This window comes from Catharus ustulatus, chromosome 2, assembly GCF_009819885.2.
Source record: "Catharus ustulatus isolate bCatUst1 chromosome 2, bCatUst1.pri.v2, whole genome shotgun sequence".
Lineage (NCBI taxonomy): Eukaryota > Metazoa > Chordata > Aves > Passeriformes > Turdidae > Catharus > Catharus ustulatus.
Window position 1 is genome coordinate 31,607,831 of NC_046222.1, and position 25,090 is coordinate 31,632,920.

General features: G+C 41.1%; 1 protein-coding gene across 9 annotated transcripts in view; it reads left to right on the forward strand.

Annotated features, from left to right (window-relative positions):
- RIMKLB (ribosomal modification protein rimK like family member B) overlaps positions 1–25,090 on the forward strand; it is a 53,609-nt gene that overhangs the window by 2,514 nt on the left and 26,005 nt on the right. For 7 of the 9 annotated variants that reach the window (XR_006162925.1, XR_006162926.1, XR_006162924.1 and 4 more), the window contains exon 3: positions 5,413–5,633. Coding sequence is in view for 4 of the 9 variants with exons in the window: in XM_042778978.1 (XP_042634912.1) it covers positions 5,459–5,633 (175 nt within the window). In the remaining 5 variants the exon portion in view is untranslated. Of the gene's footprint in view, positions 1–5,412; positions 5,634–21,331; positions 21,397–25,090 lie in introns of those variants that run through there. The other 2 variants (XM_033086777.2, XM_033086769.2) reach the window with 2 other exon arrangements.

The window sequence follows — 25,090 nt, forward strand, 5'->3', positions numbered from 1 at the left end:
GTTGCAATCTACAAATCTCAATGGGAAAAGGAGGTGAATACTGTGATGTGCTTCCAGAGAGGTGTGCTTGGGGTTCACCTGCCTGCAGAGACTTTCAATTCTCCGATGCATGTGTAGAGGGTGGATGATAATGCAGCAGCAGTGGACAGATTGTGCTGCAGCTTTTCAATATATTATATAAAATGCATTTAAATAAATATTTTAATTTTTCAGATTCTTCAGCTTTTAAAAATGTGTTCTTTCCAAAGATTCTCAATTATGTGACAGTCTTAGAAAAACTAGTTTCTGGTACGTAAAAGAGGAATTTTTCTTGATGTTGGCCTTAAGCATCACCATGAAGCAGCATTGTCAGGAACGAGTTGACTTATCCTGGATTAATTTTTCTAAAGATGTCAGTTCTTTTCTCTATCACCATATGATATATTCATCATCCATACATATTTCGTAACATTTTCTTTAGATAATCATCATTCTGGTATCTTTGTGTGGAAAAAAAATCACATGTGCTTTATGCTCGAAACAACTGTGAACTGTTTGCAGACCTGCTTTCCCTATGACATAGAAAGTCCTATTTCTGGGATGTTTCAAATACCACTCTCTTCTCATTAAGATGAGACAGAGGCTTCCATGACAGTGTATGATGGATTACATGCTGGGTCATGTGCTGGACAGCTGCTCATTAGCTGTTTAACTGATCTGCTATCTAAGCTTGACTTTATAATTCAGATCTGCCTTGAGGTGTCTCCTGAAGGAGATAACTTGCAAGCATCTGCCAACCATTCTTAGGTCTTCACTGCCTGGAAATGCATCATTCCAGCCATTCTAGAAACTGCTGTAATGATAGAGATGATTGGTTTATTGGAAATGTGTACTCAGTTTCAATTGTTAGCTAATTTAGGATGAAAAGGAAGTCAAAATACCTTTTCCAGCTTGAATAGCACTGTTCTGAAAATGAGTATTAAAGGATAAGCATTAATGGTGTTGTTGATGTTACTTGTAGTGAGGCGAGTGCTTGGAGCATTGTTTTTCCTAGTTCTCCATTTCTGTGGCAGTTGTGACTGTCAGTCTCTTGCTTATTCCTTCTCACTTCCCTAAGATTTTTATTGTCAGTATCTCAGCTGTAGGGATTAAACATGCCTAGAGTATGCTAAAACTAAGGTTAGGTTAGGTTTTACCTGTCTGTTAACTTCAGTCTTCAGTTTTGTGTTGTCTGCACAGTGCTGTGACTGAGAGTCTGAGGCAAGCTCTGCAAAAGGGGAGATTCTGGGAGGGGCTGCTGGTAATAACTGTTCCACTAACTTGTTTCCCAGATCCCACTGTAGGCAGTGGGAGTGTGCTGCAACATCAGGTCACAGGTTGAGCAGGTGAAATAGCTAGATCATGTTGATCCTTGATGCTATAAACATCTGGAATTCCATTCATCATTCCCATAGAGAAGATACAACCTAGACTTTTTAATTTATGAAAGCATTGAGTAGTTGCATCCTGAACAAAAAGAATACTGAACTTTTTTTTTTGCATTCTAGATACCTTTTATCTTACACGTTTATCAATAATACATAAATTAGTCAGTATCTTCTAAAAATGGGTTTCTTGTTTCATCTTAAGGCAAATACATCATGGTGAGAAAGAGAAAGAAACTAGTCTATTTCTCTCCTACTTCTGGGTGTTGAAGACTGGAGAACGAGTAAATGAGCCATGGAGACCAATCTCCCATTTCTGGAGGGAGAGGGAGGTCTCTAATCTTCTCTGTGAAGAGAACACCCCCTTCAAGGCAAAAAGAATGGTGTTCAGAGAAGATTTCCAGATCTCTCTCTAGACAGCTGATCTTATTGGCTGAATTCCCTGTTATTTCAATAAAACATATTCATATATGATGAAAAGTCGAAAAGGAGCACAGTGAGTGCTTTTGTTACAACAGCTGCTAGAGGTGTACTGCAGATTGAAGGAATGTGGGAGGAAATAGGTTTGCATGTGCTGGGGAGGGAAGGGAAGCTGCTGTGTGCTGGAGTAGGGCTTGGTTTTAGCAGTTTAAGGGTGCCACAGCTGAAAGTTGAGGTGAATGTTCATTCCCTCTATAAATTGCAAGGATTCTGTTCCACACAGTGTATTCCTGAAGCAGTTGTGGCAGTGTCTGCTTAGCTGATGTGACAGTTTGATTTTTATCACAGACTTTTGCTTTGATACCACTCATTTCCCTCTCCCAGTCTGTTTCATGCAGTTAAGTTTATGGTTATTTTTTGCCTTCTAATTTCATAAATCTGTGAAGTAATTATTGAAAGACTGTGCTTACTTTGACTGTAGTAGCTTTGAGTGAAAAGTGCATTTGAAGTGGCCATCTTGAAGTTATTTAAACATCTGCTCTTCCCCTTATATATACCATAGTTAATTTGCAATAGATGCTCTCATGGATTAGGAAGTATTCTCTGCACACCCAGCATTGTCTGAGGCTGTGTCTTTTAGATTGAAATGGGTGGAGTTGGTTTTCAGGGAAGCATTCTGGCAATAATACCCAACTTCAGAGCTGAATGCTTTTGTGCATCTGACTGCAAGACCAGCTTTCCTCCTACAAACCATTTTCTTGAGAATGTGGGAGGGATTTTTAAAATGTTTAGGTTAATAGAGTAAATTGCAAGTTTTGTTATGTGAGATTTCTTACTCATTCTAAATAGATTATCAGATGAGGCGGAATCTGATGGATACATTCTGGTTTTAGGAGCAGAATGTTAGTGTGAAAAAGAAATTCTTTTGAGTAGAAAAAAAAATATAATACTGGGTTGGAGGTAAAGGATCCAAGAGTTAGGATTGCTAGTTTCTGTCTCTGCTTGTGGCTTGTGGCTTTTTCTGAAGTGAGCTTCTCAGTCTTCAGTTGAAGACTTGAGATTGTTGCCTGCCTTTCTTACAATAAAATGGGAGCTTTTGTATATACATGTATAAAACCATTAAGATTTTGAACAAATGAGATGTAGTATTAGGAGAGAGATGAATAGCCATAGCCAAGGCATTTTTATACACCTGCTGGTTTAGTATCCCCATTGATGTGTATAGATGGCCCTTCTTGACAATGTAGTAACTTCTTTCAAAAGTAGAAGATGGAGGAAAGAGAAGGATACACCTTTTTTTCTTTCTTCTTTAACTGTTTGCTGATTTTTAAGAAATTAAATGCTGAAATTACAGTCAGGGAGAGGTGGTGGTGTATGTAAGGGAGTGGAGCTGGGGCCACATAGAGAAGAGGTTTGAGAAAAATTGAAGCAGATTGGCGAAGCAAAAATGGGAAAAAAGTACTTGGTTCTTCTATCAGCATTAGAACCAGTACTGAGGGGGGAAAAGCCTCAAACCACTAAACCTCAAACTAAAACCCCAAGCAGGCAGAAAATATGTGATGGTTTCTGATTTATAGTTATGTTTTCACGCCGAGGGAGCCTGTGTGGTGTTTTTCCGTGCCCTCGGCGTTGTCCCGCTGTTGTGAGGGCTGCGGCCGTGCGGGCCGGGCAGAGCGGCGCTGCCCGGCAGGGGCGGCAGGTGGCGCTGCTGGGCCTCGCCAGCCCCTCTGCAAATGGCAGCGCCTCGGGGCAGCGCCCGGCGCCTCGGGCCCGGCCTCAGCGGGGCATTCCTGCTAACACAGCCTGTCCGCTGCCCAGGGTGGTGCTCCGGGAAGTTCCGTGTAAACCGCCGCGTCCAGACATCCATTGTTGAGGGAGACACAAGTAGGGCCGGATCTGATAGATGTCAGCCATTGCCAGCCCAAGCCTCATCTTGCCCTTTTCACTTCGAGCTGCTTTGAAGAACAAAGAGGTTTTTTTGAGAGAGTATGAAGATACTCCTTATAACCTCCCGCACCCATTTTTCTGCAGGGAGCTAACACTCTTTTTCCTACTTTACCTTGAACATCTTGTCTGGATTCAAGAACTGGTCTGGATCTGTGGTAGTCTTTCCCTAGCTTCTGCTTTTTTCTGGTCTGTTAGTATGAAGAACTGTAGTCCTTGGCTTTATTGTTGCAGCTTATTTACCAAATCAATGGAAAAAAGGTGACAGTCTTTGCATATTGGTACTGTGGTTCTCAGTACCAGGAATAAAAAAGTCCACTTAAAATTCTACTTTTTAGTAAGAAAAAGATGTTCTAGTGGAAAAAAAAGCGCTTTTTAGTGCCAGAAAAACCTAGCTACTTCTTATGGTTGTAACTAAACAATTCTTTTGTCCCAAGACCCGCTGTAGAAACTAAAGCTCTTTGTAATATCAAGTGTTAGCAATTACATACTAAGGTATTTTTGTATTTATCTTGTCTGCTGGCAGCAGTCATTAGAACTACGATGCAAAACTCCTGTTTCTGTCTCAGAGTTCAGTTCTGCTAGAAACTCATGTCAGTTATATTGTGAAAGTGATGATTTTTGCATCTTTATTTTAATAGGAAAGTTTAAAGGTGACACATAAAACCATTCTGGTTTTCTCCAAAATTGCTATTTCCTACGCTATGCTTGTCTTTCTTGAACATGAGGTAGTCCATTAGTGTATCTGTAAATGGTTTACAGCTTTTTAAAAATTTCAGTAAAAATATATTCAGTCAAAAATAGCTCCAGTCCTCTGTATTCAAAGCAAAAGGAGCAGTACCTTGCTATGATCAGTTCTAACCCTATCGAATTTCTTCAATTCGAGCTGTGTTTTCTGTTTTTGGTCCTGAATTCATTAGTGCTGTTTATGTATAAAGATGATTTAAAAAAAATTATTTGACGCGAGATGGGGCTACCACTGAAATTCTGGCTTTGAATTTGCTTTATTTTACATGTGTTAATGTTCTGTATTCCTGACATTTTGTTGGTGCACCTTGTTCCATTGGCTTTTCCATTATCATGGGTTCTGGGTACTAGTCAATGTATTTCTAAGTATACCTCTCAGCAGATGTGAAATACTTGTGAGAGCAAAACAGTCCTAGTTACCTGGAGGATTCTGTGGTGATGCATTTCTGTTCTTCTGGTCTGCCTTTTTAACTTAAAGAGTTTGTTACACTCTCTTCTTCCACATGTGGTGGAAAGAGACAAATCAAGTCTGTCACTGAGTATTTTAGCAGTACATAGGAGAAGGGTGGAGTTATTTCAGTTGAAGGAATTATCCCAGTCACGAAGTTGAAATTCTTGCCTTCAGACATGGACCATTCAAATTGTTTTCAGTTCTTTGCATGTTTTTTAGTACTTCTAGCATTTAACATTCCATGGGATATAAATGGATTTGTTTCTGTTGTTGATACTTTTGGTTGCAGAGTAGATGTAGACATTATTTTGCTTCTTGGAGGTTTGGAAGTTGCAGTCTGTTGACATGGACTGATTTGTGCAGAGGAAGTGGGACTTCGTACAGCAGGGATCATGAAGATAAGAGCCTGTATACTCTTAACAGAGTCTCATCTTCTCCATTGTCTAGCAGTTCCATTGGAAGGAGACCTTGAAGGTTGCAAGACAAGTCCAAGATGTGCAGTTCAGTTGCTCCCAGACTGTGGTTCTTGACAGACCGTCGCATCAGAGAAGATTACCCTCAGCAGGAGATCCTGAGAGCCCTGAAGGCCAAGTGCTGTGAAGAGGAGCTGGATTTCCGGGCCTTGGTGATGGATGAAGTGGTACTGACCATTGAGGATGGAAATCTTGGTGAGCATGAGCTAAAACTGGGAGTGTGCTGAAGGGGTACTTGGAAAAGGGTTGTAAAGTGGAGGATCTGTACTATATAATAAATTCCATGTATGCCAGACTACCTACCATTCATCATCTAAATCATGTAGATGTACATCGTACCATTTTTTTAAAATTTATTATGTTAATGAAATATACAGTAATTTCACGACCATAAGGTGCACCGGACTATAAGGCGCACCCCCAGGAGTCGGCAAAATTCGCAACTTTGTAGATCAGATAAGGCGCACCGGATTATAGGGCGCACTTTTTTTTTTTTTGCAGCGAGGCTCCGCCCCCAGCTCCCCCGCGTGTTTGCTGGCTGAGGCCCCGCCTCCATCCGGCTACCGCGGCACCGTTGCCCCGCCTCCACCCGGCAGCCCCGGCCCCGCCTCCAGCCAGGAGCCCCGGCCTCGCAGCCCCGCAGGCACCCAGCAGCCCGGGTCCTGCAGGCACCCAGCGGCCGCAGCCCCGCGGGCACCTGGAAGGCCCAGCCCCGCCTCCAGCCAGCAGCCCCAGTCCCGCGAACAACCAGTGGCCCCAGCCCCGCGGGCACCCGGAAGCCCCGGCCTTGCCTCCACCCAGCAGCCCGTGTCCCGTGGCCCCGCGGGCACCTGGAAGCCCCGGTTCCGCGGCCCCGTGGGCACCCAGCAGCCTCGGTCCCGTGGCCCCACAGGCATCTGGAAGCCCCGGTCCCGCGGGCACCCAGCAGCCCCGGTCCTCCAGGCACCTGGAAGCCCCGGTCCCGCGGCCCCGTGGGCACCCAGCAGCCCCGGTCCTCCAGGCATCTGGAAGCCCCGGTCCCGCGGCCCCGTGGGCACCCAGCAGCCCCGGTCCCTCAGGCACCCAGCAGCCCCGGTCCTCCAGGCACCCGGAAGCCCCGGTCCCGCAGCCCCGCGGGCACCCAGCAGCCTCGGTCCCATGGCCCCGCAGGCATCTGGAAGCCCCGGTCCCGCGGGCACCCAGCAGCCCCGGCCCCGTGGGCACCCAGCAGCCCCGGTCCTCCAGGCACCCGGAAGCCCTGGTCCCGCGGGCGCCTGGAAGCCCCAGTCCCGCAGCCCCGCGGGCACCCAGCAGCCCCGGTCCCACAGGCACCCAGCAGCCCCCGTCCTCCAGGCACCTGGAAGCCCCGGTCCCGCAGCCCCGCGGGCACCCAGCAGCCCCGGTCAGGCAGGCACCCAGCAGCCACGGTCCCACGGCCCTGCGGGCACCCAGCAGCCACGGTCTCGCGGCCCCGCAGGCATCTGGAAGCCCCGGCCCTGCATGCACCTGGAAGCCGCGGCCCCGCAGGCACCCAGCAGCCCCGGTCGGGCAGGCACCCAGCCGCCTTGGTCCTGCGGCCCCGCAGGCACCTGGAAGCCCCTGTCCCGCGGGCACCCAGCAGCCCCATTCCTGCAGGCACCCAGCAGCCCCGGTCCCGAAGGCACCCAGCAGCCCCAGCCTCGCCTCCACCCAGCGGCCCCGCCTCCAGTCAACAGCCCTGGCCCCGCAGGCAGCCGGCAGTCCCGGCCTTCGGCCCTGCCTCCTCCCGGCAGCTGCGGCCCTGTGTCCCCGCCTCCACCCAGCAGCCGTGGCCCTGCCGGCTCGCCCCGCGGCTCGCAGCTCTCACTTCCAGGTTTGCAAATTTCCGAACTTAGTCCATCAGATAAGGCGCACCGGACTATAAGGCGCACTTCCGGGTTCGGGGGAAAATTTTAGTCGAAAGGGTGCGCCTTATAGTCGTGAAATTACTGTAATTGTTCAGTTTGCTAATTTGTGTTAGAACCACTTTTGCCTTCCCTCTGCAGAAAAAAGAGGAGGATTGTTTCATTTTGGTGAGTCCAGGATAAGGACTACAGGACCCCTAAATTAATAAGGAATCATGGAGCATAATTTTTGCTTCAGTACTTGAACTTTGTGGGCCACATTTAAGAGTTTCAGAGGGACATTTTTCTTCTGTTTGGGTTCTGTCTCCAAAATAGAAAACATTGGAAATAATCTAAAAGGAATTTTCAATGAACAGTACAAAGTGTCACAGAACTAGAGGCTATATTGTGACGTAACTAAAGCACACTGCTGTACAGGCGTGGAGTTACGTGAATTCCCAAAAAGAACAGCTGATAAAATACGTGCATCAAATAATTTGAGCTGTTACTACAGTTTACAGTGTTTAAATGGTAAGATTTCTATTTTCTGTTCTATTTTCCTACTAGCTTTTTTTTCCTGTGGTGATTAAAAAGGAAAAGTAAAATGTTAAATTGCATTAGAAATGTTAAGTAGAAGGATTCTGTAGATAGTAAGCTTATGTGATAGGAAGATACTAATACCACCAATGTCAAGCCAATTTATTTTTTTTCAGCATTTTTAAATTTGGATTTCCTAAAGCAAGGAGACTACAGTGGGTTTTTTTAACCTTTAAGTCTTTCATTCCTGTTACTCATTTATTAGTCAACAAAATGTATTGCTGGAGAGAATTACATTTTTGAAAGTTGTATTAGAGTAATTCTGTGCAGGAAGAAAATATGAAAGTACCCTCAGCTGTGAAGAAGAGGCTGCCATGTATACCTTTTTCCTCTTTGGGAAATCATACGTAGGAAGGGAATCATAAAACTGACTCTGGGGAAGAACTCTGGTCAGAATTTATACCCTATTTTAGCATGAATCAATCAACTACAGAACACATGCATGGTGAAAGCAGTATTTTTTATTCTGGTGTTTCTAAACTTCTGTTTATGCATTTGGTCTTACAATTTTTATCACAGATTGAAATTCTGTAGGATGTTTTCAAATCTAGTAACTTCTTGTCAGAAAGTCTGAGTTCTGAGTGTGCTTTCCTTTGGACAGTATGTAATGGGAACACAGCCATCTTGTACTGTAGCTGCAGTCTCTGGGATGCATAATTAGTCCTTCAGCATTTCACTACTGTTTTTTATTTCTTGATGATTTCTTCTTTTCTGTCTTCTGTCTCTTTTTGGGGAATTAAATAGGGCAAGTATAAGTTGTGCACCTTTCTGCACTCTTCTGTCTAATGTCTCCTAGCACTGTGTCTATTGCAAGGAAAAAGATAAAAGTAATGTACTTTGGAAAACTAATATTGAAGAATGTGTAGTACAAGAACAAGAAAATTTAGGAAAATTATTAGAAAAAAATGCAAGAAAAGGGAAATTATTCTCATACAAAGTGTTTATTCAATATGGTGTAAATAACTGGCCATTTGAAAAGGAGTGAGATAAAAATGCTGAAAGATTGTGGATAGAAATTTTGTTACAAGTAGTCTGGTCTGTCTAATTGTGTATTTTTTTTTTTGAGAGGTGGAAATTGTCTTCTGTCAAACAATTCTTTCTCTTGGAGAGCAATGAAAAATCTTCCCTCTTAATTTTCCAGTTGTGTTTTTTCTAGAGCTTTTGCACATGCTTTGATAAAGATTTCTGCTAGAGGACACAAGCAAAAGATTTGTGTTTCATTTTTCTTTTTATAAACTTCAGTTAGCCTAGGAAAAGACATCTTGGAACAAAATCCAGGAGGTAGTGCATTCTGTACCCTTTTTTTTATCTACTGCTGTGTGAGGGATCCAGGTTGAGTTAAATTCTCTATGACATGGACGAGTTGATGAAGAGAACGTATCTTCAGTGGATAATAATATACTTTTGCTTCCTCTTCTATCATTATTTGTCTTGAAAGCTTGGCAATTCAAGGCTCAAACTCTGAAGGTGATACATGGTATTGGAGGAAGTGATAGTTGATTTTTTTTTCCCACATATTCACACTTTGATTAGAGCTTTTTTTGTCCTTTAAAACCAAGGCAATTTCTTAAGTAAATTGTTAGAAGAATGTTAAATTTACACAGTCGAGTTGGATATTACAGGGTGCTATTTAAAACCTCAAAAATGTGGTATTTCTTTAGATAATAGTCAGTAATCCTTCTTGTGGACTTGCTGACTGTCAGGAACATGGCTGGAGACTTCAGAGACCAAAAATTCAGCATAAGATATTAAAAAGCTCTAAGTTATTTACTTCACAGGGGTAGAGTGGAAAATACGCTTCTAAATTTAGGAAAATTGAGCAGAACCATGGGATACATACATGTGAAAATTGTCCCTTTCACAAATGACGTGGCTTATACCTTAACAGTAGAGCACACTGCTGCAGGTATCACTGATGCCCAGCCCAAAGACAGATGCATAAAGCTTTTGTGATGCTGAGATTTGCACCATTTGTGTCTATCAGAAATGATAAGATTTGACCAAAGGGAAGGGGGAGCAGGTGGGGTTGTTTCACTCAGTGGGCTCAGCAGCAGCCGCTCCTTGGGGCAGGTCTCTGCTGTACTGCAGGGCTGGATGGGAAGTGTGGCTGGATTCCCACGGCAAACCAAAGGTGTAGGCCCAGCAATCCCTGCTGGTTCCTTTTCTTTCACAGCGGAAACTCAGGATGACCCAAAATCCCAAGCACGCCACACAGCCCCAGTATACGGCCCCATGATAAACCTGCGTGCAGATCAAGATCCACATTAGATACCTCGACACAGAAGTGATTGTAAATGCAAGTTAAAAGATGTAGATTTAAGGTTTTTCTTTTTAGTTTAACAGGAAATTCTTAAACTGATTTATGCTTAAATAGTTTTGGAAATAAGTTCAACAGGTATTTTTTGAAATTAAATATGGTTTATGCCTTACTTGAATAGATGTCTGCTTACTCAATCTGTGCACTCCTTTTTCTTGTCCACAGTGGCAGTAGTACTCTGTAGATTTCCAAGGCAAAAGCTGAGAAAAAATAAGTGGAAAAGTAGAGCTGTATAAATTATTTTTTTCTGCTTCTATGGTGGGCTGAACCTGTGAGATGGTTACTGAATCAGACATGCACAATATTGTTGCACAGGAATGGATAGGAATTAATTTGTGGAAAAAAGTAGAGGGTGATACTGGACTGCTTTGATTTGAACTTGCGCCCTGTAGCTGTAGCCTAAGTTTCTTAAGAGTTAAATTCTTGAAACTAAACAAGTCTAGAACAATCTATTGCTGAATGGAGCAACCGTGTTCCTCTTGTCCCTTTCCAGCACTGCTGTTGCTGCTTGCCTTGTAAAGGACTTCATGTCTCTCTTGGCTTGTTTCCACATTGTACCTCAGCTAATTCAAAAGACATGGTTTACCAAATTGCCTGCTACTTTGCAGGATCTGGCATTTGTGTGAGTTGAGTTGGCCAACCCAATGGAGGACTAACCCCACGAAAAAACTAACAGTTTTCTCTTGGAATAGATTGCTGCACCACCCCTTTTTGTGGTCGCACAATTCCTTGCTCTGGTGCATAGGCAAGGAAGAATGGGGCTGTTCTTTCAAGGAATGGCTTGCATTTATATTGATTTAATTATAGCTCCAAAAATACTTTGAAACAGGAATTTTCTTGTCGTTGGGATGTCTGATAGTGTCAGCTTTAGGATTATTTTGTTTGTGCATAGCATCTGGTATTTACTGCTGTAAGGATTACAAACTGAAATGTCTAGTTTTCTAATCTAGTATGGCAATTCCTATATTCATTTTAAATACATAGCAAGTAATGTAACAAAACTCTGCAGGACATTTTTTGGACATTTTTCTGAAGTCTTAGCAGTGAGTCTTGTCAAAGTGTGTACTTTGAAGCTGTATGTCTAAGATTGCTAATGCAGTGATGTAACAGGCTTGAGGAGTTTGCAGCTAAACAAATTAAAGCTTGTGAGCAGGAGTGTGTGGTGTGGGATGAGGTGGAGGTGGAGGAAGCCAGTAGTAAAATCTCACCCTATAGGGGGAGACTTTGTGGGCAAGAGACAAAACATTCCCATGCGTTGTCTCCTCATTCTGAGCATTCTTTTTTCATCCCTGTGTCTAGGATTGAATAGTACCTTTCCCCACAGATGCCACACCTTACCTGTAGGATGACACAATTCAAGAACTATTCTTTGGTGAAGAAAATGTTAGGGAAATTTGGATCCTTCCCTCCTTAAAATTATATGTAATCGCATTTGCATTAAAATTTTTTGCTACCAGAACAGCAGTAGTTGGAAATCACTAAATCAGCAATTTACCAATACCTTTATTGTAAATTTTTGGAATCTCCTTGTTTTCTGATACTGTCCTGTGAAGGAAAATAGTCTTAAGGAAAGTTGGTTTAATGAACTTTGGACTAGCAAAGATGCTGGAGTGACTAAATTATAAAACAAGGTATTAACTTTTCCTGAGACTTTCTTGGCTTTTCCTTTGGGAATATGAAACCAAATGGTCAACTTAGGTGAGGAATAAAAAGGGCATAATAGTAATGTATTCTGAAACAATAATACATTGTGCACAGTCAGCTGACTTTTCTTAAATCAGGTGGATAGCATCTGGAAGCAGATGTCTTACATTCATTTTTTTTCTGCAGAGGAAATACTTAGAAAATAGATTATTTTAATTTGTTAAAGGCTGATGTGCTGATTTAAGCATCTGGGTTTCCAGTGTCGGCCTGAACTTTGCAATAGAAGGCAGTATCTTGTTTAAGTCTTTCATCTTGCAAGATGTGATTTTGTTTTGTATGATCTGTCCTTCATTTCTTATGTAGTTCAAACTAGTAATGAGCAGTTGTGGTCTTCAATTTTTTTTCTCACACTGGATTAGACATAATTTGAAATAAACATGAAGGAATTGGCATAGTTGAAAGATTTCTGTAAAATATAGAAAGTTGGGGGAAAAAAGGTAAAGGTGGATAACAAATTCCTTTGTTTTCATGTAATGGTAAGAAAAACACGTTGAATCAGCTAGATCCATGGTAAGAGACAGCTTTTACATATATGACATGGTTTCCATATCAAAATATCAAAACTATTACCTAAAGACTGTCTTCTATCATGCAACAGGGAACACAGTCACTCCTCTTCCTTCTGGCTGTTTCAGTAGTCCCCTGGCACTTGTTAGTCCAGCAGTGCACCTTAATGTAACAGCTTTTCCTGCAACACGCAGCATTGGCTTTGGGAGTGATGGAGCAGAGGCAAGCAGCCTTGGCAAGGTGCCTTTTTGAGCACTGCAGAGTTGGCCTGTTTCCTGCTATTAACTACAGCCAGAGCAGCCATTACTTCCTTTGCAGAGTTGGGAAATTGGTTTGTCACTTAAGTGAGGGCAAGAGAGGGAATTGCATTGTGTGCGGAGGACTAGAAGGTGGTTAGACATGAAGTGGATTTTGTGCTGTGGAAAGTGCTGCGCTCAGAATCACTTGAAACTGTTTCTGATGTTCTTTCACTGTGGAAATTGATCGCTTCCAGTCTGATTGATGTTAAAGCCATAAGCATTACTATTAGGCAGCTATGGACTATATAGAAGAGATTTTGGAATGGTAGCTGTGTTTAGAAATGGGTGTAATCTAGTATGTGACACCCCAGTATTAGATACCCAAGACAAGCACATCTCTAATAGAAAAAAACTTAACATTTACTTTATTATTGCATTTTAATAACAGTGCCTTTCAACAGCTGCCACATATGTTAAGAAGAATTAGTTTGTTTTTTTTCCAGAACTATGACACCAAAGACAACTTTCTTACAATTCATATAGAAAGAAAGGATTTATACTCTCTAGCCGTCCTGGGTGTTCTTGCAGTTTTCTTCCTTCCTGTCAGGGATTTCTATTCTTAATGTGAATGATTGTCATCTTAAACTGATGCTAAAATAACAAAGGCTAACAGTGAATTTCATCTTCTCAAAATTGTTCTATTTCTTTAGTGTGGCAGCAGGTGTAGATACAGGCTCAGTCCAGTGCCACCTTGGCAAGGTGGGGGGGTAGGAATGTTTCTGCATGGAAATACTTTATTATGTTAATTTCAGAGGGCTGTGTTAAGGTCTGAAGTTTTTCATTTGCATGTGTTCTAGAACAGCCAGCCAGGAAAATCAGACTTGTAGGGCACATCATCTTGAACATACGTGCATGTCATCATATCTGAAAATGCCAGAAAGCATTGCCAGATTTTTAATGGTTGTAAGAATTCTCAGGAGTGGCCATCTGGATGATAAACAATGTAAAAAGGGACAAAAGCAAGATGAAAGAAGTGTTTCCATACATCCTAGTCAAGAAGTGAAAATTAGCCTAATATTTCACAAGACAGTCTTTAACTAGCTGTGGGTTTCTGTGTCACTCTTTCAACAATCCCTGTTCCAGTGCTGTGTCACCTAAGCAAGTTTTGCTGGCACATTTGTCTCAGCAGTTGTATTGTGAACTGGGTGTGCATACTGATGTAGTTTTAAACCACTCTGTTCTTGGTGGCAGGTGTTTTTTTTTAGACTTCATCAGCCCTCCAAGTCAGGGAACAACGTGGCTGCACAAACAGTTCTTCAGCACTTAAGTCAGAAGGGCAAACTGTGTGTTGGAGTGGGAGACATTAGAAGATAGCACAAGTATTGATGCGAAAAACCTGATCTTATGGAACTGATGGCTATGCTTGCTTTCCCAGATTTGTGATCAGAGAAGTACTCTATCACCTGTTCTTTAAGCAATGACACTAGCTTTGGCTTTGTCCACCCTTTTTCAAATCTGGTGGTTGTCCATTTGTGAATGATGGACAGTTGGTTCTCAGTGACTGTGAATATGAGACAGACTGGTGCTGATCAGTATTGAGATGGTCTTCCAGCGTGCAGACCTGTGTTTAGATTGATATGGACTTCTAGGAGTACCAGTGTCCATGGACAAGTCACTTTATTTTCTTATTTTTATAAACTCCTACATGTAGATTGTGGTGAAATGGAGTTTTAAGAATTACAGTTTCCTTTTATATCTGCCTTTTACTGCATGGAAAGAGTGGAATGAAGAGCAGAACAACAACAAGAAGAATGTCACTAATAAAACAATTACTTTTTAATTTCCTTATATTGTAAATAATTAACATTTACAATGTCACAAAAACGTGTGATGGTGTCCTTATAATAATTGTTCTTTGAATGGTAGAGCTTACATGATTTCCATCTCTCTATAGGTCTAGTTCATTTTAGGATTAAAAGTGTGATAAGATGCCTTTTTATTTGTCAAAAGTTAAGCAAGGTGAAGCAGAATGTGTTACATGTGATCTGACAACTTGAGCAGAATACCTGTTGTCAGAGAAACCCTGCTTGAATTACACTAATTCATTGTGTTAACTTGCAGGAAACCTTTATACAGAAAGGTTTTCTTGCTCTGTACTTAGGGCACAGGGCAGGTATTGAGCTGGTGACTGTCTTGCTGTGCTTGTTACTCATCTTGACACATCTGTGAGTAAAGCATGGAAGAACAGGTATTGGAAGAGACACACTAGTGATTTGATCCTCTTTGTCAAGGTGTGAAGTAAAAAGACTAGGTGTGCCAATGCTCTTGATTTTTTTAGCTGAGAAGGAGATTGGGCTGCACTGACACAGTTATTAGGGTAAAAAATTTTGTTCACCACAACGTAATGTAACACCCATGAAATAATATAATATCAAATCCTGTTTCTTGGCAGTTTCTGTCTAAAGAATAATTAGATCTCGTAGGGAAACGCAGTAATCAGAAGATCAATAAATATTTCCCTTGAGTTCTGAGAACTTGACACCTAGAGGATACTTTCAAATCATGTCGGTTGTCGTGTTGGTACAATGCTGGGGAACTTTGAGGGGCATGATTTCCTTCTAATTTAAGTTTTTTCAAGGACAGAAGAAGTCTTTTGTAAAAAGCTGTGTAAGTGTTCTCTTTAGCTGCTCAAAACATACAGCTATGAATTGTTTCACAAGCAATTTAGAAATAGAGCATAGACAGAGCTGTTGGAGCACAATGCAAAGGTGATTCTCATTGCAGGTCACTTTGATACACTCACAGTCACAACACTGGACATTCCCAGTCCCTGGGAAGGTGTGAAGGGGTTTAAGTCAACTGAAGCCCATTGCTCTCTTTAAAACTCTTTTGGCTAATCATTCTGTTTTTCCCTCTAGGTTAGGCTGAGCCCTGGGTATACTCCCCCATGCTGGTCTAGTTACCTTGGGAAGATATTCACGTGCTTGCTGCTCTCCTGGACAAACATTTAAACATACAATTGATTAACTCAGCTGAGAGTCAAACAATCTCCTAACTGTTACAAACCTTTACTTTGAAAGCCACCTTTCAGCCTCTTTTGTCATAGAATGGTTTGAGTTGGAAGGGTCCTTAGGAATCATCTCATTTCACCCTCCCTGTTACGGGCAGAGACACCTTCTACTAGACAGGCTGCTCAAAGCCCTGTCCAGCCTGGCCTTGAACACTACCAGGAATAGGGCAGCCACAAATTCTCTGGACAACCTATGCCAGCACTTCAGCACCTCATAGTCAAGAATTTCCTCCTAATATCTAAAGTAAACCTACCCTCTTTCGGTTTAAAGCCATTCCCCCTTGTCCTATCAGTACATGACCTCGTAAATACTCACCATCTTTCTTGTAGTCCCTTTTTAGGTACTAAAAGGCTGCAATTAGGTCACCCAAATGCCTTCTCAGGGCTGACCATTCCCAATTCTCTCAGCATTCCTTATGGAAGGGGTGCTGCACCCCTCTTGTCACCATATGATAAAGTCAAGTTTCTTAGCTGCAGCTGTGGTCAGTGGCTTCCCATATTTTCCGAGAGCTTCACAGGCACATCATGTTTGCTCATTTATGCTGAGCCTTCCCAGAAGTTTACCGATCTATCACATGGAGAAAAGAGCTATGAGTACATAAAATCTGGAGTTTGGGGCATTTGCATTTATGTTAGGCTTGTTTAGCACCTGCCTTTGCTTGAAGTAGTAAGTACAGGTATAATTCTTCCCAAGTTCATGCCCTGACCTTAGACATGGAATATTTTCATCTTCGACATGCTAAATGTATGTTTTATGTAACACAGAATGATATGATACAGAGAAAGACTAGCTTAGGAAGACTCTGTGGTCTGATGACTGTGTCAGTATTTGGGTTCCACATCCAAGTAACTGTCCTTGAATAATGAGGTAAAATGGTATCTTCACCACCAATTTGACTTACTGTGAAAAGTGCCAGAATTTCTTTGTGAACCTAGTGTGAAAAGTCAAGCTGCTTCTTCCAAGTTTCTTGTTATGCTCCAGATAGTACTGTGAAGGTCTTGAATTAATTGAATAGATTCTTTTGCGTTCCCCACCCCCAATAAAATGTACTTGCTTTGACATCTCAATGGTTGACCTAACTGCTGAAATTGTTGATGTCCTGATGTTATGCTTACTTCCTGGTAAAGTCAGGATTTATTTAAAAGTATAATTTGAGACACTCAAGATGGTAATTGGATGACACATCCTAATTTATAATGCCTTCTTCCGTACTTTCTAGTAAGAAGAACATACTGTTTTGCTTTCTTATGTGTGAAACAAAATGAAAACATGGTTTCATCTGTTGGCCTGACAGGTGACTCTGGTACAAAACTGCTACTTTGCTTAGTTCGGGCAAACAAATTTTGAGTTTTAGTACTGATTCTGTCTTAAGTGATGTATTTATATCTGATAAAACATTGGATGAGGGCTTTTTTGACATTGCAGGTGGGTCTCATATCACCCATCCTAACATTACAGTGGGCTAAACCTTTGCATCAGATTTTTATTGCTTAGAATTTGTCCTTCCTTTTTGATATACATCCGACTCTTAAAATCTGAAATGTCTCTTTGAGGAAATCTTGTGATTTTTTTGCCAAGTCATGCAGTGGAAGGAAAGCACTTCAAGGAAAAAAGAATGTTTTTCCCCAGATCTGTAAGGATGTTTTTGGAAGGACAAGCTTGGAACAGGAACTCAGTTTGACTGAAGTGGCTTTTGCTAGTGAAAGTAGACATAAATTTTTCCCAAATTATTACCATTTCAAAAATAATCTGTTAAGCATCTTAGAGACTTGTTTAAGCTTCACAGCTAAAACATTTGAAACACAGCTGTGTATTATGCGAAAGAAAGGACCTCTGGTGTTGTGGCCTTTAGTCTGCTGTGGGATGGGAGATAAAGTTTGGTATGAGCACACAATTTAAAGTAGAGATCTTCTTTCATATTGGTTATACCTCTTTGCTATGACACAAAGACCTGAATGGTCCTTTCAAATATAGTGGGGACAAGATGATTGAAATTGGTTTGGGACTAGGGACTGATGTGCCAGTGAAGAAAAATCTGGCGTAAAGGCAGTGTTCTTGAAATGTGCTGGAACAAGAAACAGTAACAGGAAGTGATGGCAGAGAAACTCTTGCTAGATAAGGGGTTGCTTCCCTCGTGAAGGAAATTGGAGATTGAAACTGGTGGGAGCATAGGTTTTGTGTTGAAACTTGCAAACTGAACAAGGAGAATCAAATGGGAAATGAGTTTGAAGGCAAGGCAGGCAAGTGAGCGATTATAGTGGTATTCAAAATTGCAGGCAAAGAAACTACATGACAGTAGGAGAAATCCGTGGTTTGGAAATTAACTGGAATGTCTAGGGGGATCAGTGCCATAGGGGGATGAGTGGAGAGTAAGAATTTGGGACAAAGCAAGCTGGTCTCACCCTCACGTGCTGTTCCAGCATGTCAGGTGTTACTTAGGTGCCAAGGGATGAAGTTTGCTTTTGGTTATCTGCAAGTATGAAGATAAAATTCTGTTATGGCTAGCAGCAGCAAATGACCAAAACTTAGAAATTGGTAAAATCAGATTTGGAATTTTGTCTTTGTTGTGTATTTGTTTTCAGCTACTTCATTTTAAATTACTTAATTACTTGCTAGTCATTTGTCAGTCTCCTTAAAGTACATGGTGTTCTACTCTGTAAATGTAACTTGCAGTATGGTGGAGAGAACAATTTGTAGGATGCCTTTTTGTGATTGCAAAAAATTGTGACAATTGAAGCAGAACATTGCTGGAAGAAAAATTTTAGTCTGGTGATTTAAATTGAACTGCTCAGAAATTGCCTTTAATTACATGTTTTTGCATTTTCTGAGTGCCCAGACTTTGGATGCTAGGATCAGCTTTGTGAAAGAGCTGAAGAGCTGAATACTTAGATCTACAAATGAAGTCAAGCGGAACAGCATGAGCAACTGAGAAATCATGGTGTCCCAAATTCTAGAATTCCTTCGTCAACCCTTACCTCTGGGTTTCTCTCCCCCATATGGGAGATCAGTAGAATATTCCCTGTTTTCCTGTGGTGTTAACAAAATTAATTATGATTGCGAAGTGTTGTAATTTCACTGTTTGACTTAGATATTACTGTGATAAGCACAGTACATAAAACTCAAGAAGAAATTAGTAGTGGTGGTTTTAGGCAAGGATTTCAGTATACCAATCCATGGATTACACACTAAACAATGTAAAAGAAAATACAGTCATCAATTGCTGCTTGTTAAATGGGTGCTGTACTTTCTGTGCGCATTAGGTATCTGCTATAGGGAAAAATAATATTTGTTTATGCAATTGAAGACAGCATGTGTGTCTTTACATGGGGTAGTAGATCAGTGCTACAGACATCCTAAGTTGTGGCTTTTTCTTACCTTTATGTGCTTGACTTTGTGGCTGCAGTAGTTTCCTCTTAATGTAGCTTTTGAATGTAATATTGAATGCCTACATTCTTTGTAAATAAAATGTGTGCACATAGGGACTGTGCTGGATGCATCAACACTGTTTACTGTCCAGGTTTTGAAAAATGTAGGTGTAGGAGAAACCAGGAGTTCTGAAATAATAACTGATGACTTGGGTGACCTAATACTCTTGTCTTTGAACAGTAGTCCATGGATAAATTTACATTGAAGTTAATATGTATTCTGTCAGTCAGAACGAGGAATTTTACCTAAGTACCTGGGGGGTTTCTCTTCTACATTGTTCTCCCACTTGTTTCATGAATATGTAAATTGACGTGTCCCCGTGTTTATTGTACTCAACTACTTTGGAAATTGGCTTATTCCGTTCTTGGGATTCAGTTTGCGTTCTTTTGACAGCACTGCTTTCAGTGTTTATATTTCATGTTTTATGAGGTGCCTTGCAGGCTGTTTTTCATGGTAAAGGATAACTTCGTATATATAAAAAAAAGTAATATATTACTTTTGAATGTCAGCATGAAGTGTTGGGCCTTCTGTTCCTGGATGAGGAACAGACTCGCAGGGTTGACTACATTCTTAATTCTGTGGTCAGGCAGGATGCCCTGCTCTGAGTTGGGATTTTTCTTAATATGAAGTAGGAAAGGAGCACTAGTGAGCCTGGATGAGCCTGCCATGGCAGAGTCAGCTGGTCGTTATGATCATGAAATTATTTTTGTAGGATTCAGGATTCCCTGCCCCAACCATGCTGTTTTAGAAAGCAGAGCTATGCAAATCTTGCATCTCCATATTGTGGAGCAGCTTTCTTACCTATGTCATGCCTTTTTCTTCAGCAAAGGTTGATGTTTATAACAGAAGAGGCCATACCAAGTTCTCCTGCTAGTGTTACTATATGTTCTTGTTCCCCTGACTCAGACAACATTCCAGAATATCCTGTAGACTCAGAGGAAAGGTTTAACTCTCCTTTGTCTGGAGTGCAGTCTATCTCTGCTTATTACCATTGAGACAGAGTTTTGGTAAGCGTATCTTAAAAATTCTTTTAAGGTTTGAAGTAACTTTTGTTCCACAAAACTAGGTTTAAACTCAAGTCAGGACCTAAAGGGGACTACCCTTTGTGTCCCTGACGGTTTTCTGCACTTGCATCTTTCTGTGAAGGCCTTTCTTGTTGAATGACTACTTCCACCAGGAAAATGAAGTGATGGTGTGTGTAAGGTCTGTTTTCAGTTGTTTCTTTAGAGTTCAACAATAAAAGCTTACAGCTTCTTTCTCCACTTTGTTACTTTGCTTTCCAGACAGGATTTGCTTTTACCATGTATTAAATTTCTTCTTTGATCTCTTCCCGAGTTTCCTTGTGGTCAGAGAATCAGGCTTTGGGTCTGTCTCTCCACTGCAACTGTCAAACCTATAAAAGCACTTTCCACTTCCAGCATGAAGAACTTGACCTTTAATTTTTTAGTGACTGTAAGAACTTGTCAGATGATCTTGATAATGTGAAAGAAAGACAGGATGCTGCCCAGTGAGCCCACAGGTCTAGTTTGAGATGTGAAAAAGGGCATTGTGGAGCAAGCATCCTACTGTTACAACCAGGCATAACAATAAGTAACTTAAGAGCCCAGGCATACTGCAGGAGAAGGCCCCAGAGAATCATAGGGCTAATTTAGTTTGAAAGGGATCTTTAAAAGCCTTCTAGTCACAACCTTCTAGTCACAGTGGCCAACTTGAAAGCTGGAGCTAACTCTGAAGTTAGATCAGGTTGCTTGGGATATATGAAGTCAGGTTTTGAATATCTCCAAGGATGAAGCTTCCAATGTCTCTCAGGGCAGTCTGTCACAAAGTTAGACCACCCTCACTGAGTGGGTAGCCCAAATATATAGTCACAATGTGTTAGTATGCTGTCTCAGTTGCTGGGCTCTTGTCTAGCTCTGTGCACTCCAAAGCAGAGCTGCATGCATGTGATCTGCTCCTTTGTGTGGGGCACAAACCCTTCTCATATTCACAGCCTGTCCTTCTGAAGGAGCCTTGATTCATTCACCACAGTACCTCAGGCATGCAAACTATCCAGCTGCCAATTGAAGAGAGCTTATGAAGTCATGGTGTAAGTGAAGGCAGAAAGGTAGAAAGAACTTACTACTGACTGGAAATTTTTGAGATGTGCATGTTCATATCCTGCTTCCTTTTGTTTTTCTGTCAATCTTCCCAGGATCATTCTGGCCTAAGACTGAAATGGTTCTTTGTGCACTCCTCCTTACATGCTTGGGATTAAAGGTGAGGCAGGATTCTAAAAATGCATGCCCTTTGTGGAGGCTTGAGTTGAGTAAGTTCAGGCGTTGCAGGCAGAAAGGATACTGTACATGTAAATGCATGCCTTACTGCTTGTAATTGTTAGTCCTGGTCAAACAACTCTGGGCTGGGCAGCTGCGCCTTTGTAGCAGTTTTGCTGCAAATTTTTCTTAACCTGAGAGAGTGGAAACCACTGGAGAATGTATTACCTGCACAGGTCAGGAGGATAGGAGTTGGAGAAACAGAAATCAGTCTGATTGGTTTGTTTTTACAAAGTTGGAGGCTGGGCTAGCATAGTGACCATTGAGTTGTAAATGCAGAAAGAATACCCACTGTAGAGAATTCTAGTCTCAAAACTAGAGCACTATCAAGCACTATCTTAACAATTTAAACTGTTCAGATCCTTGCTGTCTGTGCTGTGATCCAGTAACTCTGTTGCAGTGGACACCTGAATTCATCAGATCCTGCAGTGAGCTTGCTCAGCTTGCAACGCCTGCAGAAATTGAATTCTACAAAAGAACAGAAGAGTTTCCTGCTGCTGTCGGAAGCTTACCAGCTCACCAGTGAACCTGTAGATGACTGATAGGGAGTGGGTGGTAGTACATGCCACTCTAGGATTGCATGGAGCTGGAGAGTAAAAGTGTTGGCAGCAAGAGAATTTAAGTCAAAATTGTATTAGAACTACAGCCTTTTGTGAATGCTTTCTCCAACACAGTAATTTCTAAAGGGGTGTCCATTTCTTCCCCTTTCTTGCTTAGGTCTTCCAAGCAGGATCTTAAACCTTCTCCTTTCAGAGTTTTTAATCTTTTAAAATTGTTAGAGGCAGAGTCTAGGAATGGATGTAAATTGAAATTCGGTAACTAAGAACAGATCAAGAGTGGTATTTCGTAATGAAATTCCATGATTGTGTTGCTGTAAAATGGAAGAACTTGAAGAAAAATGTAATCTGCAAATATTTAAAGGCGATTCTTCAATTAGTCTGTGGAAGAGATAAATGAACTAAGGAGAGTTATCATACCTGAAGTGGTAAAAAAGCTTTTGTTTCTGTTCTCTGCCATTGACTTGTGATGAGAACTGTAGCCCCTTAGTGATTTTTCTTTCTTTCTAAATTGGGCAGGTGATTATTTCAGAAAAGACAAGAGAGTTTTAGAACTTGCAGTGTAGACTAAATGTTTATAAAGATACTTACCAGCTTGTAGGGATTGGTAAGCACAGAATTACCCTTGCAGTCTAGAGATTAGTGGTAATTTTGCTGATCTCTTACATGCATTGCCTTCAAAGGTCAAAACAAGCTGACAGTGGGTGGGGTCCCTTCTACTTGCTTTAGTGTGATGTCTGTGAGTACAGTACTACCACTACATGATTTTTTAAATTTGACTGGACTGGTTGAAAGGACTGTGTAATAATGAGGAACATTTTCTTTCAAGAAGAAAGTCATAGATTGCACAGAGTGTATTAATTAGGGAGCATACTAAGTAAATATCTTAATTAATTAAAATGTTTTTGTGACTTGGTGGAAGCTTCTGCATCCAGAACAGGTGCAAAATAATACTGTGATGTTATATCTGTATTTTCATTACAATATGGCCATTGAGCATGTGTACTGCTGCAGTGTAGTTTTTACCCTTTAAAGCCAGAAAGAGGAGACAAGCTCAGTGAGTTTGCTTACAGAGGTATAGGAAAAGTGGAAATCTTCTCTACCTTTGATTTGTGTCAAAATGAAGAAATTCTGGGTTATAGCTTTTGATCTAGAACAACTTTTTTAGGGGACTGAAGGTGTTCATGTAGGAAATACTGTACTCATGATGACACTTGAAACTGTTGTATACTATGTGTCCAAGTTTTTCTCTGACACATTAAAAAACCCCCACAAAACCACAGACTGTCTCAGTTGACAGGAATTGATATTATTTCTGCAAGCTTTAGAATCAGTTTAAATGCAGTTTCTTTCCCAAAATACCACAGCTAAATTCCTTCCTTTAAGAAGGATGCATTTGTTTTTAAAATAAGTGCTTCCAATTAATAAATTTAATGCAGTTTTGGCTAGGAACTTAGACTGTAGTGACAGGTCAAAACAGTAAACTGAGGGGATCTTTCCAGTCCCAAGAATTCAGGCTCAGCTAAAAATATGTCAGAAAAATTGGAAAGGAGAGAGAGTTGGATAAATTAAAAGTTTCTGACAGTGTAGACATTTTTATAGATATCTTTTCCGTTAGGGGAGACAGATATGGAGGATCTGTATCTTCTGTTGAAATTGAAAACTTGCTTTGGATGCTTCTCCATTTTGCTTCAGCACCTTGCGTAAGTAAATAAACAGCATCTCCTGATGTAAGAAGGTATTGTTTGGTAGCAGAGAGAGATGAGGTGCATTATATTAGGCATTTTAAAGATATTTAGTCAGTTTTGATATTACAGGAAAAAATTAGATTCATCTCAGATGGGAGGAGAACCCATTATGGGTTGCTTGAAATCCTCCTTGGTATTTCTTTCTGCTTTTGGAAAGACCTTTCCAATCAACCTTTTTTTCCTAGGTGTATCCTTAACTTTTTTTCTTCACCTGCTATTCAGAGTGAACAGAAACAGCACATGTAAAACATGGGAGAGACGGACTGAGTGTTACGAGTGAAATTAGTTTACATTAAGGTTAGTTTACATATATTTAGCAATTTTAGGTTAATGGCTGGACTTGATTTTAGAGGTTTTTTACAGCCTTAATGATTTTATGATTCTATTGTTCTGTAACACTGAATTATGATGGGATTGTTTAGTGTTCATGACTTTCTGCATTTGAGTTGGAGAGGGGATTCCAGAACTTATTATTTCTAAGGGTCTCAGTGTTGGTAGGCTCTGGCTAGATGATACAGGACAGATACCTGCCACAAGTGGGTGTTCTCTCAGTTGAGGATGCTTTAGATTTGTAAAACACTACCAATCATGATTATTTGACCCAGGAATGTTCTGAGATCACCTTGTGGAACTATTGTACAAAAATCGTAATGATATACAAGAGGCCTCACCTAAACCATATAGAAACTAAAATATCATGTCTTGATTATTAACAGATGTCTGCTTTTGAAGTGTGGTCTGTGCTGAGGAGTAGGCTTAGGTAAAGGTTTCATCACAAGACCTTGCTAAATATACAGCTCCTGGTTTCCAAAATACTTTTTTTTTCAGAATACAGTGGCATAGTACTGTTCTAGAGAGATCAGTTTTGTCTCTGGTCTGTGTGATTTCCTCAGTACTGCTGACCAGTGGAAGTGTATCTTGGTGGGAAAACCTTTCTGGTTAAGTTTTTGTGGAGAAGGAGGGTTAGGTAATTTTAAAAACATAGGGTTGTATGTTGGCACTTGTTAATTTGCTTTGGAAGAACTGATGGGCAGGATAGGAAGGGAGGGAATATGAACTTTAAATACCCAACACAGAACTATTGTAGAAATCTGTTTCTGTGGACACTAGAGTGAAAAGTAGCTTTGTAATACTAGATACCAAAGAGGCTTGTACATGGCAGTGAATTTTTTGTGGAATTCTGACAACTTAATGTTCAGATTAATAAACTGTAGCTGTCAGGTGATAAGTGATATAGAGAAAATTCCTGTGCAACTTCAAAGGGAGAAGTTCAGTTTGGTGTTAATAAATTGGTGGTTCTCTAAAATTTCAGTGCTTAGCTGCCTTTCAGAGG